General features: G+C 37.5%; 1 protein-coding gene across 2 annotated transcripts in view; it reads right to left on the reverse strand.

Annotated features, from left to right (window-relative positions):
* Window positions 1-18,016, reverse strand: part of JAKMIP2 (janus kinase and microtubule interacting protein 2) — a 53,658-nt gene that overhangs the window by 20,102 nt on the left and 15,540 nt on the right. The window contains exons 4-14 of one of the 2 annotated variants that reach the window (XM_061188303.1): window positions 16,089-16,187; window positions 14,696-14,842; window positions 13,667-13,807; window positions 11,550-11,606; window positions 10,509-10,628; window positions 9,438-9,566; window positions 6,694-6,777; window positions 5,947-6,009; window positions 3,373-3,471; window positions 2,108-2,206; window positions 356-409 (exon numbers count right to left, since the gene is read on the reverse strand). In XM_061188303.1, coding sequence (XP_061044286.1) covers window positions 356-409; window positions 2,108-2,206; window positions 3,373-3,471; window positions 5,947-6,009; window positions 6,694-6,777; window positions 9,438-9,566; window positions 10,509-10,628; window positions 11,550-11,606; window positions 13,667-13,807; window positions 14,696-14,842; window positions 16,089-16,187 — 1,092 coding nt within the window. The remainder of the gene's footprint in view (window positions 1-355; window positions 410-2,107; window positions 2,207-3,372; window positions 3,472-5,946; window positions 6,010-6,693; window positions 6,778-9,437; window positions 9,567-10,508; window positions 10,629-11,549; window positions 11,607-13,666; window positions 13,808-14,695; window positions 14,843-16,088; window positions 16,188-18,016) is intronic. The other variant, XM_061188304.1, reaches the window with a different exon arrangement.

An 18,016-nucleotide genomic window follows, 5' to 3' on the forward strand; every position in this document is an offset into this window, starting at 1 on the left:
TAGCTGAGTGGTTTGATAGATTGTTGATTCTTTTCCAGAAGCCGCATGCTTAAGTGAACCTGCTGTCTCACTTGCTATTATTTTTTTGTTTTTTCTATTTATTTATTTAATTGAAGTATAGTTGATTTACAATGTTGGGTTAGTTTCAGGTGTACAGCACAGTGATTTAGTTACACACATATATATATGTGTATAACTACATTTTCAGATTCTTTTCCCTCATAGGTTATTTCAAAATACTGAGTATAGTTCCCTTCACTGGCTACTATTTTACACGTGATGCATTGGCAAGTATTTCTTGCTTCTCTTTAGGCAAATTCATATCTTTACTGCACTTAATCAATTCATTACTTACCCCGTTATCACCCAAGATATCAAGCTGCTTTATGAGATCAGGGATGTTCACATCCTGCAAAATCAAGGAGATTCATTCAAGTCGTGGCTTACCATTCTATCAGTGCCTGCCTGAACCTTGAGTTAGAGAGGACATTTTGAGACCTGCTCTTCCTGGGTTTGTTTTCAATCAGGCACAGCTGGTTTTACATTTCCACTTTGCTTCCTATAAGCTGTGTGAACCTGGGAAAACTACTTAACAGTGCATTTTCAATTTCGCCAACTGCAAAATAAATACTTCCTTCATAGGCTGATTTGAGGATAAAGAGATTGTACATGAAAGCGTCTAGGATGTACTAAGGACTCGGGATTTGCTCAGTAACTTTTTTTCTTATAATTGTTGAAAATTGTTTCAACTGTGGTAGATTTCAAGCATTAAGAAAAGTAACAGGAAAGAAATTTAAATAACCAACCAATTTCATTCTAATTAATGGAATTCTGACCTGGTTGAGATTTTGACTGCCACATAGAAAACTACAGAGCAGTTCTATTTTTTAGGTGTTTAGCATTAATTCCATCCTATGGAAAACAGCTGATTTTTATTATAGTCCCTGAGTCAATTTGAAGCAGCTGAACTCCATTTAAAAGAGTTCCCTTGTATATAAACTACATGCACTGATTAGGTTGTTTGTGATTTATCTAAAAACAAAACATCTAAGGAAAAGACAAAGTAAAGTGCTTCTCATTGAATTAGAGTTGAATCAAAAAATTGCTTTGGTTTACAAATTTTCACGCAGCCCAGGAAGGCCAGAAGTTTAAACAAATGAGAGTGGTTTAAGACAGAAGTCAAAGAAGCACAATTTTCGACCTAATTTCCCCCCCATTAGTACCACTTTCTCCTCTTACTCAGGTTCAGAAAACAGTATAGCAGATCCCTACTGCCAGAAATACAAAAGTCTAGCTCAATCTCAGAGGTAGAGAGAAGGCAACTAAAGCAGGTATATTTGGCAGCTCAGAGTGGGAGCAGGAAGGGCCATGCAGAAGGTAAGGAGAGACCAGGAAGAGTGGGAGGCTTCCTAGCCTTACCTCTGGAATAGTCAGTCACTATGTGATTCTGTTACATTGAGGGACAATATATTTTCCAGGAGATGGAGCCACCTCCACTCGATCTTAATATTTAAAATGTATTCCAATATCACTAAAGATAAAATTATATTTTGTCTAAGTGAGCAACATGTTATAATCCCCAAGGCCTTCCAAAAGTGAAATCCTCCCTAAAACACCCACATCAAAAGAGATGGTGGGCAAGATGATTTCAAGGTTTCCTCTAATACTGAAATTCCAAGATGATGAATTCCATAGCAATTAGAACAGCACAACAAAGGGACTCAACAAATACCTTTTTATCTGGCATCCTTGAAATATGATTCTTAAAATATTGAATTTATTTAATATTTCCTCCAGATAATCAAGGGTAATTATCTTAATATTTTGATTCTGTATCACTCTTTATGTTACTCTGTTCTAAATAATCATGGCTTCCTATTTTTTTGTTTTTGTTTATTTTGCTGTTACCATTCATACATCTGTCACACATTTATTTTGTATACGTTCTGTCGATTTTCCCATAAATGTGACTATTTTCAGTTCCTACATAGTTTGTATCAAAATGACATCCAGTGACCGAAAGACAAAACAGTCACAAACAACCTCCCCTTTTCCAATTCCCAGTTTTTCTACTGTCTACAACATACACAAGGAAACATCTGCCTACCTTGACACCTTCTTTCATACAGTAGATCTGTAGAGCACTCACACCATCTGAGAATGGGTGAATTTGCAGATTAAATGGAGGGGATCGTCTCTCTCTTTCCTTGAAATACAGTGAAGAATATTTGGGAATTAAAAAAAAAAGCAACAACTGATTAATCACTAAACCAGTTGTCTGTGGCCTCTATGCTATTTCAGCAGCTTATCAATATGCCATTTGGCAAAAAAAAAAATCGAACTCAAGATCTTCATGCTTGAATTTAATGAAAAGAACTGATAAGTCAACTAAGAGATGTGGGAGAAGAATTTAACATGGTGTCATCCAGTTTTGCAAATTTTTTGATCAAGGAAATGTGGGAAGTGGAGTTCCATTTTAAACTACATGAATATTTAGAGCTTTCAGGTATCACAAAGAATGTTCTTCTGACCATGAAGTTTTATGGCAGCTCATGGTCTTTTGCATATTCAATCCACTCAAGCTTTATTAGTAAGATTTGTGGGCTACCAAAGATGACTTAACTCTTCTTCACTGAAGCATACCAACTGCTAACTTTATCCAAACCTAATGTAAAATAACCTCAAGAAGAAATTGCTGGCAAAATAACAAAGAAATCAAATGGGAAATTTTCTTATCCTTTACATATCAGCGCACATTCAACCAGATCCTAAGCCAGATTCTGCATGATACAATCAAAATCTGATTTGATTGATATGTTTTACTTAAAAACAAAGACTCTGAAACTTGGTTAAGTTAACCAAAGTGTTTCCTAAAACAAATTACCTTCCTTATTAGCCTTTTGCATAATGCATTACAGAATAAAAAGTTTACTTACAAATTCAAGGGTCTACCAATAAAATATTTTTGTATATAGTACATTTTAAAATATAATTCTTGAAGTAATATTTTCCTGAGTCAGAATTCAATGAAGGATGGAAATGATTATTTAAAAGCAATGAAATATTGATAAAGTTTGAAATATATTATTCAAATTATTTTAAAATTATTCATTAGCCTTGTTCATAAAGGCAACAGTGTTGTAAAGTACAGTATCTGAGCAGACAATTCTGAGTTGCATCAGTGCTTCACCACGTACTAGTCACAGGACTTGGGCAAGTTATTTAACCTCAGTTGCCTCATCTATCAAATCTTGGTTGTGGTTGTGAGGTCCAATGAGAGTATGTATCTGAAATGCTTAAGTTAGCACCTCACACAAAGAATGGGTTCAGTGCATGTTAATATTTTTATTATCATTATCATCATTTCCTTACTTCTAGCTCTAGATTTCGAAACTCCAGCAGCTCATTCTGGTCTCTGGCATCCTGCAGTTCCTGTTGGAGCCGGTGATTTTCTGCCTCTTGTTTTTCTATCTGATAAAGTAAATCCTCAAGTTAGGTGGACATTGCGAAAAGCATCTACAACTTTGCAAAGCAAGCATGGACAGCATTCATTTACACGGTGAATAAATCGTCTAGACCATGAAAAAAGTCCCAAGTAGATGTGAATAAAATAAATCTTTGGTTTTCCCTCTAGCTATCCTTTGGTTGAGTTTTTCGGGTCATAGAGGAAAATACTGGAGGATGCCTCCATTCATTGAGATAAAGTCTAGGGACCCTATGAATAGTGAATCTGTCCCTTGCTGTCTGGGAGAGCGTCCAAGAACTCGATTTAATGGTGCAAATAATGGAGACTGACACCTCTTATTTCTGGAGTTACAAGTTGTTGAAGAAATATTTTTTTAAAACAGCTCTGATCCTACACAAAAATTTGCTGAATTCCAGTTACCTGCAAAATAAAGCTGAAGTCCTCAATGGGATTCAAAAATCTTAATAATCTGCTCACCAGGTTTAGGTGTTATCACTGTCATGTCTACACACACTCTCACATGTGATCACACACACTTGAATCTAGAAACCCAGATCTACCCTATGTTCTGGTTACTCCAGGAGCTCTGTCTGTGCTCACCTCTGCCTGAAAAGGGATCCCCCATTCCCTTTTCTACATGAGGAAATCCTATACTTCCTTGACGTCTCCTACCATAAGAGCCTTCCCCTGGCTCCTCAATCCAAAGTGACAACTCTCCCTTCTGTTTTCCCACAGGGCTTTCCTGTAGGACATCTAGTGTAACCTGATGAAGCATGGAATTAAGTTAGTTGTGTACAAACCTGCCTTGCCCTGTACACAGTGCCCGTGTCCACAAGAGATCAGAACATTTTCATGATCTGCAATAGGTTTGGGGCTGCCTTCGATATTAGCTGTGTGGGTGGGCCTTCTGTACAGTAACTGTTTAAAATCTTGAATTTAGAAATAAAAAATCAGGGGCTTTTTAATGTAGGGTGAATCTTACTTTCTCAAGGATAAACGCTTGAAGTAGAATGCTTAGCTTTATTGTCACTTTGGTTTTCTTTTACTCTTAGAAGCCTGAGCTCAAAAAATTCCTCTTTTAGCCCAAAGAAAATCAGAAAGACGACATAATGGGAGTTATTATTTTAGATGATAAATGAGTGTAATAACACTTATTACTGGGCATCTCGGAGACTACTAAAATCTTCTTTTTCTCATGGCCTCCTGATATAGAAAAATTATAGAAAAATAAAGATGGGGGAAAGTGAGATACTATGTAACATTAATTTATGTAGCCAACTCAAGTTTTTTCCACTAGATTTTTGTGGTCCAGTAAACTTTTGAAAGTTTTTAGAAGTTGACTATTTCCTAGAATCTTGGATTGACATCAGAGATGGGATATTTGGGGAGATTCCTGGATCTGGTGGTTAGCACTAGCCATCATATTAGTGGTTCACAGGTGGCTACAATTCATAGACCAGGGCTAATGTCCATAAAGTTTCTTTATAGGGACCCGTAGCCTTCCTGAGAGTACCAGTCCTCGATCCTGGAATACCCACCCCCTTTCTATACATCAGCTCTGTCTCTCATCATGTAGAAAGTGAGACAGGACCAGAGGGAGGGGAGGACAAGCATCTTCTTTACCTTTTCATGCTTACCAGGGTGTTGCGGTTAACTTTTATTACTTGTCAAGGCTAGTGAATATTGGTAGAAACAATCCTAAAATAATTTCTATATAACTCTACGTCACCCTACAGAATTATTTCCCTTTTTCAAATGGGCTTTCAAATTCTCTTTCTGTCAAGAATAATATGAGATTATTTTGTAATCGTTTCACATCATCAAAGGGAAATACCAAAGGAAAAGCCACGTTTGAACTTAAAATGATCTCTGTTGTATTTCACTGCCCTTAATCAAAAGTCTATGTTCAGCTAACCCAAATTAATTCTATCTATTGGGCCGAAACCATGCCTTTGCATCTTGATTTGTTCCAACCTCCTGGAAATGCTCTTTTGTGCTCTGGATGCATCTTTTGAAATGTTCTTTCATAAAAAATAAACAAACAAGCAGCCAACATTAGCAAAAAATTAACAGTAAGAACACAGTCTATGCTAGGTTGCAGCATGTCCTTGCACAAAATAACAAGTCCTATTCACAGGGTGCTCTTGTAGATGGACAACCACATAGGATGTGTGCATGTGTGGGTGTGTATATATATACGTACAGTATATATATATGGGTAACAAATCAATAGGTTTCAGGGATCACATCCTTTCAAGTCGGCACAACGCCCAGCGCAGAGCCATGCACACCACGTGCCACTCAACTGATGGTGATGGCAGTGACAGAGATGCAGTTGGGCACTCAGCAGAGGGGAGCACAGCGCCAGAAAAGCCTCCCCGTCCCCTAGCCCCTGTGCCACTCCTGAGAGGACCCCCTGCTGCTCCTGGATCTCTCATCATTCTCTCCTCTGCCCCACTAGGGTGTTGCGCCCCACATACCTTTTCTAAAAGCTCCTGGTTTCTCTTAATGAAAAGTTGTTTATCTTCTACCCAGTGTGAATCCTGTTTGACAAAGAATATCGCGCAGTCAGCATTTCAGAGTGGCATGAAAGAGCATGTGTCGTCAAACCACTTTGCCAGAGCCGTCTTCTCTCCACCCGGATTGTTTGCCTGCCAACGACTCGTAAATGACACCCACCCCGGCCTGCTCCTTATTCCAAGACATTGGGGCCAAAGTTGCCGGGAAAATTTAACCCCCTTTTTATTGTCACTCACTATCCCTATCTTTTTAAGTCTGAATAATCCAGGACCAGCCTTCTGGGGACTCAGAAGTGACCACACAGGCAAAAAGTGAAAAGGGTCAGAATGCACACAGGCTAGATACATATGGATGGAAAACATTAAAATGCAGAACCATAAATGTAGCATAGAGGCAAAGAATGCAGCTTGAGGGGGTGGTTCTTGGTCTTAGCAGCTCATGACTGCTCTAGGCTATGTGTACAGGGCTCCTCTTCCTCTGGCATTCTCTCTCTTGCCCAGCCTCATTCACTGTTGTAGCTGGGTTCACACTCTGGCCAACAAAACACCAGGGACAGAAACAGAGAGTTGAACATTCTGACACAGTTTGAGAAAGGTCACTGTGGAGAGCCAAGCCGTGTCCTGGATGGGCCCATGCACAGCGTGATCTAGAGGAAGGTCAGATTGAATTGTCTGCATCCGCAGAGGTGGGAGCCACCAAATGCCTACCTGCCCTTTCTGAGCCAGAGTCGCTTCCAGATCTTCAATTTTGGCTTTATACCTTAGCACCTCTGCCTGGAGTTGCTCTTGAGCCTAGTGAAATCAAAATTCCAGAACTCAGTAAGTAAAATGGCAACACAACATTTTTCTTCCCCTCATGTTCCTTGATTAGAACTCAACAAGTGAGAAAAAAAGAAAAAAAAGAATTTTCTATCACCAAAGAATCTTATCAATCTATTTTTACAACCTAAATTCTCTGTGTACAACTTTCAATGGTTCCCTTTACCATCAGGTTAAAATTCAAACTGTTTAGCTTGGGATTCGAGAACTTCTCTTATGTTTCCAATCTTTTCCCACCACTATCAACGCAGGGTCCATCCCTTACCTGCTGGTGATCTCCTTGTTTCCTAACTATGCCTTGTACCTCTCCGCTTCTCTCTTTATTTGAACGACTTCCCCTTCTGGAAAGCCTTCTCCCATTTTGCCTCCCCAAAATCCTTCCGTTCTTTCAAAGCCAACTTTGTGCCCTATATTTAAATCTAAATCCAAATCTATGTATGTATGTATGTATATATGTATCTATCATGAGTTGTGTGTGTGTGTGTGCGCACATGTGCGCACATCAGCAGTTTGGGACACTGATTTGTATGGAACAACCTTATTTCATTTAGTCTAGTAATTTTTTAGAGTCACTTGTATTCTCTCTTAATATCCTACTTTTTGTGAAAAATAGCTTTTTTTGTTTTCTGGTCATACACATATTTTTTTCCTTGTCTTATGATCTGGATAGGTTCAACAAAGTTGAACAAAATCAGTGATGGTAAGTATTCTTTTCTTATTATTCACTGTGAGGAGAATATTTCTTTGGACTGTTAAATGTTATATTTACCTTTATCAGGTTAAAAAATTCCAAGCTTCGTTTGCTAAGAATTAATTTAACTTTGTTGGCGCAGTGGTTAAGAATCCGCCTGCCAATGCAGGCGACATGCGTTCGATCCCTGGTCCAGGAAGATCCCACATGCCTCGGAGCAACTAAGCCTGTGTGCTGCAACTACTGAAGCCCGTGTGCCTGGAGCCCGTGCTCTGCAACTAGAAGCCACCACAATGAGAAGCCCATGAACCACAACGAAGACCCAACGCAGCCGAAAATAAATTAAAAAAAAAAAAAAAAAGAATTATTTTAACTTTGAATGGGTGTTGAGTATAACCTATTTTTTTTCCTCGTCTTGAAATGATTAGGTCTTCTGTTTTCACTGATACTTTTTCATCTATACTATTTTTGCATTTCTACTTTCTTTGAATTTACTCTACTACTCTTTTCCCAACATCTTGATTTGTTTTAGACTATTTTGCTCAGAATAGTAAGTTGTCTTACTTTAATGGCCATAAACAATGCTAAATCTGTATTTTGATGGGAGAGTGAGACTAGAGAAAGAGAACTGGGTTCTATGTCGTCACCTCTCCAAAAAACCAGGCATATGCTATTATTTCAGTTGACCAATCCTATGCTGGTAAGAATGGGTAGTAAATACTGATAAAGGAATCCACAACTCTTACAGTATTAGGGCACAGACATGAAAGCACACACACACACATCCCTTCCTAATGATTGCTTACCTGTCTATTCCAAATCACGGTGGGTTTTCTTTAATGTTTACTCTCTTATGTATGTGTATGTGCATGTATGTATGTATGCTACCATTTAAAAATATAGCTATAATATCTATCCTTTCCCACTAACCAACTAACAGTAGTTCCTACAACACTCCTCAGTACATTGTAGACCTTCTAATTAGGAAGTAGGATAAAATCACTGGATGGTCACACTCTTTCTTGCCCCAAGTAAACTAACCTACGAGGCAGTTATGGCATGGTGGTTATGACTGAACTCAGAAGGACAAGGTTCATATCCTAGCTTTCATCTAAGCTACATACCCTGGTTTTAACCTAACTAAGCTACATTTAACTTCTACTAAGCTACTATTTCCTCTCCTGTAAAAAGGAGTTAATAATAGCATCTAACTCATAGAATTGTTTTAGGATTACACGAGATAATGCATATAAAGTACTCAGTACAATGCTTGAAACACAGCAACGACTCAATAAATGTCAAGTATTAGTACTGTATGTGGTTTTTTTAAAAAACAGACTTATGAGAGGCAGTGGCAACATAATGGAAAAAACAACTGACCCAGTATGATATGACTTGGAATCCCAGTTTTGCATTTATTAGCTGTGTGATCTTGGGCAATTCAATTAACCTCTCTGAGCCTCAAATTCCTCTTTTATAAAATACCCACCTTAGGGGGCTGGCACAAGGGTTAAGTGAGATATTGTTAGTGACAATTCTCAGTAAGCTGTCAGTGTAATGCTGTGCACTTATTAACTAAGAAAAAGAACTGGCTAACCATTGCTTTTGAAAGATAAAAGTTTTTTTTTTTTTAAAAGCAAGAAACTAAAAAACATGGATTATCAAAATTCAACATTGTTTAGCTTTGAAAATACAAGTTTTCAAATAGCAAAAATAAGAACTATGTACTCAACTATCTTTAAAGGAACAAAAGCATCGATCTAAGCTGGTTCTAATGTCTCTAGATCCAAGGTTTGTTGACATAAAAGATAAAGCAGTTCAAAACTGCAGTGGAGAGAAGGGTACAGAGAAAGCTACCCTATTGGTACTTTTATGTCTGCAATACTTTTATGCTGTGACTGTCGCAAGCCTATTCAGGGCACTCTCCCAGATGTACACTAACCTTGGCTTCTCTTTCAGCATCAATGATGCCTCCAGTCTGCTCCTGCAAGAGGGCATAGGCTCTTTGGAGAGCCTGGTACTCTTTTGTTAATTGTCGGAATCGTAGCTCAGATTCTTCAGCTGCTAGACTCTTGAGGTTAAAAAAAAAGTCAAAAAATAATTATGTTATGTTCAGGTCCTGTGTTCAATGTGAAATATTAGCATTTGTCCATTTTTTAAAGAGAAATAAAGGTTTGTATGATATTGGATTCTATGTGATTTTATTCTTAATTTTAAAGTATGTGTATGGGCACAAATACTATGACACTTTCTAGATGCGCATTTCAGAAATATTTAAGTATTCATTAATAAGAGAAGCATTTGCTTATTTATACCTTTCTGATTATTACCCATTTGGGCTTGGATTACAGACAATTTTGGATCCAAATGAGAAAAACGTACACCCAGATTTTGGATCCAAATTTGAGGAGATGATAATCAGAGTTTTAGTTTCAGTTCCTTTCAATACATTCATATCTAACAACTTCTTCCCCAGATAAATTATAAAAACATAGTTTTACAGCGTTGGGTCCCAAACTTCAGAGCATAATACAATCACCAAGGAGTTCTGTGAAAAATGCAGATTTGGGGGCTCCACCCTCAAGATCCTGAGTCAGGAGTTGTGTGGTCCAGGAACTTTCATGGTAATTGAACCCCCTAGATAGTTCAGATGAAGGTGGCCAACAAAGAAACTTTGCTAAACACTGTCTTAGACTTATTTAAAAGCTGTTCCTCTAAGCTTCTTCTTTGGTTCACGCCTTCTCTGGATGAAGAATCTGGGAGAATAATTTTATTTTGAAAGAAGTCTTCAAGTTACAGAGCTGAACTTCAGAGAAGTTTCTACAAGGGCTACATAACATAGGTGAAGCTATTTCTAAGAGGTAACAAAGTCAAGCACAGTCTCAAAATTGGTCACTATTATGAGATTATGTGCTGTTCATAAAGCAGATAAAAAGTGAAATGCTTTTTCTCCCCCTTCAAGGAAAGATGTGGTGACAATATCACAAAAGATGAGAGAAGTGAAAAAGCTTACTTCATCCAAGTCATCGTCAGGAGTAGCTGGCGTTCGGTCTGTTCTAAATGAGGCCATGGATGATGTTTCCGAATCCATGGAGTCCTCATCGTAGCCAATAAATGGGTCCAAAACAGGCCTCTAATGGAGGGACAGTACATATTTACCAACAAAACTAACAGTGGGGAAAGTCAACATATTATTAAAGCACTGTCAACTGGCAAACATGCAAATGAACAGAGAAGACATGGATCCTTTAATGCTTCTTTGATGAAAGAAACATATTAGGCATGAACGCAATAATTCCAATAAATGTTTGTCCTATGTTATTTCACTTCTGATATTTCGGAGGAAGATTCATTAATATTTGGCTCTCTTCATAAAAACACTGTATCCTCTTTTATGTTACATTTTATACCATGATGATTTTATGTCATTTACTCTGTCCAGTATTTAAAATATAATCAAGGAATTCTGAAAGTCCAGGCATCTATGGGAAGGGGATTATCAACTCATATCATCTAATTCCACATCCAAAGCAAATGATGCAATTGTTAAAAGCAAAAATCAAACACATTGACAAGTTAAATAACAAAACTTTGTGGATTATAAGAGGCTATACAGATATTCGTGGATTGAGAGTATCATTATCAATAATATTGCCCAAGTGAATAATGAAAATATATTAATCAATTATAGGATGGGTATCAGATGCTAATATTATTCAGGGGAGACATCAAATCATAAGTATCTCTTGCATGTTCTTGGAGTGTGACTCTCCAGCTTGTCAGATAACCCTTTCTATGTCAAACCTAGTGGCTTCTTCACTAAGAGGAACTCATATTAAAGCAAACCCTTTCAGGTTAAGATCCACAACGCAATCATTTTTGGACTTCTGAGAACTGTCAAGAGAAGAGGTTTTCTTCTGGCAGATAAACCCCAGGGTTTGCTGCAATTCAGGAACATCTGATTTATCGCATCTTTGCAGGAAGATGCCTTGGCAAGCCTCACTTCTCTGGCTCTGTGTGTGGCAAAAGCCTGATAACCTAGTTTTCTCATTACCTTAATTGGCTTGGAACTTCTTCTATGCTTTCTCCTACGAATGAGCTTTTCCCGGTCCTGGAAAATAGATTAACGACTTTTCAGATCTTGAGTTGGTACATATTTCTCCGTAGGGTTTTTTTTTTTTTTCCCCCCAAAGACAGAGTTGTTTTTCCCCTGAGGCATTACATATTTCTATTTAAAATAAGATTATGTTTTGTAAATGTTGGCAACTTTGGGTTTGATACTTAAGTATTTCCAAAGGAAGAATATTCTACAACTTTTCCTGATTATGTGGATCTGAGAGCCTCACAGTCAGGAAGTACACTGTGTACACTGTGTTGTTGATCAGATTTCAAGTGTGTTATACTTGAAATCAAGAACAAAATAGTCATTCATGTTCTCCCAAAGCACAATTCTTCAATTTTCTCAGATCCCAAATTATTTTAAATTTAGGTGTTGAAAAAAATATTATTTTATTTTAAAGAATAAAACATTCTTTTCACTTAATCACTTGAAAAGCATAGAAAGCTATCTTTTGACTATGCTTGGACCCTTCTTCTCACCTGTAGCCTCTGAAAATGGGAACAGGGTATCTGCTTGGTTGGAATCATCTAGTGTTTTCTTTTTTTGGAGGGGGGGTGGTCCTCGTTAGAATGTTCTGGGAAATTCAAAGAATATCTAGAAATAACGATCGATCACTTAATTCATTCTTTTTGTGAAAGGAGATATCCTGGGATTTAGGTGTTCACCTGCTAAATACTCAATATACTTACTGTACAAATTCAAAAGTGGATGGAGGGACTTCCCTGGTGGTCCAATGATTAAGAATCCGCCTTCCAATGCAGGGGACACGGATTCGACCCCTGGTCTGGGAGCTAAGATTCCACATGCTGCAGGGCAATCCTGCGTGCCACGACTACAGAGCCCACGAGCCACAACTACTGAGCTGGTGTGCTCTGGAGCCCGTGCACCACAACTAGAGAGAAGTCCACACGCTGCAACGACAATCCCATGTGCCGCAACTAAGACCCGACGCAGCCAAATAAATAAATAAATATTTTTAAAAAAAGTGGATGGAATAAGTGACACTTATGTCTCCTTGAAAGTCTGGTAGACATGCCTCAAAATATCAAAATTCTGTAAGAAACTTTTAGCTTAAACTCAGGATACTCAAAGCCAAGCAAATTCCTGGACTAGTGAATCTGTGAGATTTATGAGTTATTAAGGATGTGGAAGTGAAGTGAGGGGCATAGAGCTTTGAAGCGCATGTTTAAGAAATAATCTGGTTAAGCCAGTGGTGTTAACTTTTTTGATTTTTCACCTTTATAAGTAAAAGTAATTTGATCATGCAACCTTAATATATCCAAAACTTTTAAAATTTATACTTAGATGACCCTCCAAATGTAGCATATGCATTATAACATACACTCAACATGGAAAATTTTAAAAGGGTGAACCATAAATAATTATAAAGTAGAATTTATAGTCTTTTCTTCCCTCAATGGCAGTAAATCATCTTGCTCACCCTACTCTGGAGACTACTGCCTGAAACTCCCCCGTCACTAGTTCACCTCTGTAAGCCTTGGTTTGGTCCTGAAGTGAAGAGTGATCACAGATGTCATTCACAGAATAAAGACAGAGGCAGAGAGGAAAACCCAAACGCATATACAGGTCTCAGCCCAAAGCTGTAGGTAACACAGGCCTCAGCCTGATGCAGATGGGAGTAACAACTGCTTTACCTACTTCAGCAGGTACTGAAGTCACAGCAGAAGATCTGGACTGGAATTTCAGCTGTTATGTCATTATGATATTGTTGTTCATTTGACAAATATTTATTAAACTATCACTATGTGCCAGACACTGAATCAGGTGTTGGGAAACAGGAGACCTATGGTCCTGTTATTGTAGGCAAAATATTTAATCTCTGAGCCTCAGACTCTTGATACTGGAAAGCAATTATAAGATACATCACACAATCCACCTACTCACATTATAATGCATTTGGGAATTATTTTAACGTGCTTTGCAGCTATTATTTGTGTTAGCAAAATTATTAAGTGCTTCTAGTGTATGTTGATTTCTTGGCTATGTGTCCTTGGAGACAGCTTAGAGTTTATAGATTAATCAAGACCCACCCTTGTGAGCTCATCAATAATGTTCTGTTGCTCAATGACCTGAAGTTTTAGAAACTCTGTCTCTTGTTCTTCATTAGCTTGATCGAGGTCATTCAGAGATTTTAATTTCTTCAAGGGTGGATGAGATGTAATTTTTTCTCTCTGGGTTGAAAAAAAAAGAAAGTGTAGGTGGAGATTTTGAAAATCCCAAACTTTAGTGGTTAACATAAAATATCTGTAGAAACTTTATGAGGCTACAGCTGAATGTGAAAATGGCCCAGCTTCAACACACACACACACCAACTAACACCCTCAAGTACATGTTGTCTGCTGTAATAGGTGGAAATCATTGGGAATGTCTGAAGATCTCTACAGCTGGAAGGGAAGTCTGTGAAGGAGTACGTTAGCACGTCACCTGTATATGTAATGCAAATGATGGCATCTGTTCTCAGTTACTATGCAAGATCTTAGGAGATGTGGGGTACCCACTGTACGGTTCCACAAAGTGCATGTTAGAGAAATTCTTGGAAGGAGGTTTCTTTTTTTTTAATGTTATTCATTTTTTAAAAAGTTTTATTGACGTTTAGTTGATTTACAATGTTGTGTTAATTTCTGCTGTACAGCAAAGTGACTCAGTTATACATATATATATATATTCTTTTTCATATTCTTTTCCATTCTGGAATATCACAGGATACTGAATATAGTTCCCTGTGCTATACAGTAGGACCTTGTTTATCCTGGAAGGAGGTTTCTGTGGCTGAGGAGCTAGGTTGAAACTCTGCTTCTCTATTTTGGAGCTTTTGGAGAGTGTACAGATTCCTGGAAGTGCTCCCACCATTTGGCAAAATTTAGAAACCCCACAAAATTCAGAGCCAGCAACCTTCTCTTGATTTCTTCCTTATGTGTTCCTTGCTTACATAAGGGAAAAATCTAAGCTTTCACAAATAGCATTGTATTTTTAAAATAAACTGGGAAAGACCAGGAAGTCAGGTTAATAGAGTAATAAAAAGAAGGAAGCTGCAGTTTTGCAGAGTCTGTGGTACACACCATTTCTGAATTTTCCTTGGTAACGGCTTTTAGTTTCTCTTCCATGCGCTGCAAAGACACCACCAGTTCATCATTTCTCTTGGCGAGGCACTTGTTCCTTTCCAGAAGAGGTTTACATTGTTTTTCGGTTTCCCGCACGCGTTTTAACTGGGAAGACATAAGACAATGTGTCCCTTGTATTTAGAGGCTGAAAATAACTTCATTATACCAAGAGCCACCAAAAAGAATGTAAAATGTAAGGCACAGAGCATGATATTTTAAACACAAACATCCAAAAATGATGTAAAAAATCCCTAATACTAATAAGAAAATGAACGCACAAAAGGAAATGGGCAAAAGACAAAGGGCAAATCACACAGGATACCCAAAAGGCCAATAGATATTTGAAAGTTACTCCACCTCATTAGTAAGAAGGAAAATAAAAATGAAAATCCTACAATAAGAATATACCTCACACCCACCAAAATGACTAAAATGACCAATTATCTTTGCATGTTGACAAAGACATGGAGAAACTACAACTCTCACACATTGTTGGGGGGAATGTAGTTGTTAAGACAACTGTGGAAAACTGGTAGCAACTGTTAAAGCTGACTGCATGCATACTCTATGATCCAGTAATTATGTTCCTTAGTATATTCCCCCCAGACATGAACACATTTTCTCACCAGGACACGTAGCAGCACCATTAACAGCTATAAATTGTTATGAAACAACATTAATGTCCATTAACAATAGATGAATATATATATATATTTATCATATAATTGTATATACATATTATATCATATATTGTTTATACTTTTACAATAAATATATTATTATATCATATATAATTGAATATGATAGAAAGTGAAAATGAATGAATTTTACATGCAACACAGTGGATGACTCTCACCAATGTAATGCTGAGCAAAAAAGCCAGACACAAAGGAGTAATTATCATATGATTCCATTTACAACATATTTTGTTGTTGTTGTTGGTTGGGCATGGCTTGCGGGAATCTTAGTTCCCCAACCAGAGATTGAACCCAGGCCCCAGCAGTCAAAGTGCCAAGTCCTAACCACTGGACTGCCAGGGAATTCCCTACAACACATTTAAAAAATGGCGATAGACCTCTATAGTGAGAGAATTCAGTATAGTGGTTAACTTTAGAAGGATGGTGATTGAAAGAGGTCACACAAAGGGGAAGTTCTGAGATGCTGGTAATCTTCCACTTATTCATCTGGGTAGTGGTTATATGGGTGTTTCACATTGGGCATATTTACTGAGCCATACCTTTATTATTTGTGCACTTTTCTTTATTGTGCTATACTTCTATAACATCGTATATACTACTATAACAAAATGTTTAAAAAATAATAAAATAAAAAAATTTTGCTTAGAACTCACCAATTCATTTCGTTCATCTCCAAGCAAGGTATTCCTGTCTTCTAATTTTCTTATAGTGGCGTTCAACTCAGCTATTCTCTTTTGATTTCTTCGCAAATCCTACACATGAAAATTAAAATTAAAAGTATTATTTCTTCAATAATACTTTTCACAAAATTTTAGAATACTGCTCATAAAAGTAATAGGCTTGGTTCCTTTCATTTGGCTCATGAGTTGAGAGTAAAATGTTCTCTTATTCAGAGAAGAGTAAATATTTACCCTATTCCAATCCCCAATATTCACTGCTTGGGTTTAAGATCAAGCCTGCTTGAAATTGTAAATGAATTCCATGTGGCAGATACTCCCTGGAGCCCTGGCTCCTGGCAAAGGAAGTGGTAGATGGTTGGATCAGTTTATGAGATCTGTGAGCTGTGAGACCAAGGTCACGCTGTGATTACATGAGGTTCATGGTTACATGAGGTTCATCCCTTGTGTCACGGCTGCACATTGCTTCCCACAGCCTAGACAGATGTCCTGCTATTACTCTTAGCCAAAGAGAGGATAGAGCAGGATATAGCGATGGGATTTGCAAATTCCTGTATACCCCGGAGAAAAAGGTCAGACTCAGAAGGCTGGCGCATTACCTTCATGTATAGAAGACAGTAGATTATAGGACAGGCTTCGCTGGTAGATTCTGCCCAGATCAGCTGGCTTCCCCACTGGCATAATAGTCATGGAATCACTTTACACACAGCAGTCATAGATTAATTCTGTGCTCTAGAGTCCATAGGACCTATACACTTGCAATTCCATTATTATCTTACATTTTGATAGTGCTGTACTGTTGAGAAAGCAGTTTCACACACACTCTATTCCTTGATTCACAATATCCTAGAGGATTCAGCAGAACTGGTAAGATTCAGGGAGGTCGTAAGTTGTTCAAGGTCTATACTAATATGTATTGGATGCTGTGTGCGAGACACTATGTTCTATATTTTACATATCTTTTCTTCTAAACCTTAGACCAGCTCTATGGAGTACCACTATTGCCTCTATTTTACAGATGAGGAAGCTCTGAGCAGTCAAAGGATCTGCCTAAGGTCACACAGCAAATGGCAGATCCAGGATTTAAACTAAAGGGTATGACTCTAGAGCCCATTCTCTTGACAGTTTTACTACACTGCAGGTAAGTGTCAGTGATAGAACTAAAACTTTCATCTGCTGAATCCTAGTTCAGTATTCTTTCCGCCACCTACTGGGAGATATATATATATATATACACACACACACACACACATATATTCATAAATTATTTATTAGTCAGTTCTAAGTACTACTTTGGAAACTACCTCTGTTCCTAAAAAATACATTGTCATCTTTTTTAGCACTAAATAATTCAAAAGGTATAAAATATGAAAGTAAACTATATACAAGCTGATTTCTATCACTAAACTTCTGAAAATAATTTCTCATATAAAATGATGAAAATCCAGGAAAATAAGTGTCAAACTCAATCAGACTTGAAGCTTTCAGATGATGATTATAAATGGTTTAGTCTTTTACACAGTTATACATTTTGACCCCTGTACATGATAACCATTTTTACCAATTTTCAACTCAATTGTTCATACAAGGAAAAATGACCAGTCTTGGCAAGAGGCAAAGTATTTTCATCTAATTTATGATTCTTATAATATGCTGATGTTTGGACAGGTATCACGGCTAGAAAAATTCTATAAAGGATTTTAAAAGATATGTAATTCTCTTGTGATCAGCTAATGCAGTACAGACCACTTTGTTGTCTATGAATTTAGAAAACCCTGCTCCCAAGATACTTGCTTGTTTTATAGTAGGAGGTGGAATTGATTGCTCTGTAGTAAACAGAAAAAGAGCTTAAGTGAAAAGTAAAACTTAGGCGCTAAATAAAAGATGACTCCTGAGTTTTTAAC

The sequence above is a fragment of the Eubalaena glacialis genome, chromosome 4, assembly GCF_028564815.1.
Source record: "Eubalaena glacialis isolate mEubGla1 chromosome 4, mEubGla1.1.hap2.+ XY, whole genome shotgun sequence".
Lineage (NCBI taxonomy): Eukaryota > Metazoa > Chordata > Mammalia > Artiodactyla > Balaenidae > Eubalaena > Eubalaena glacialis.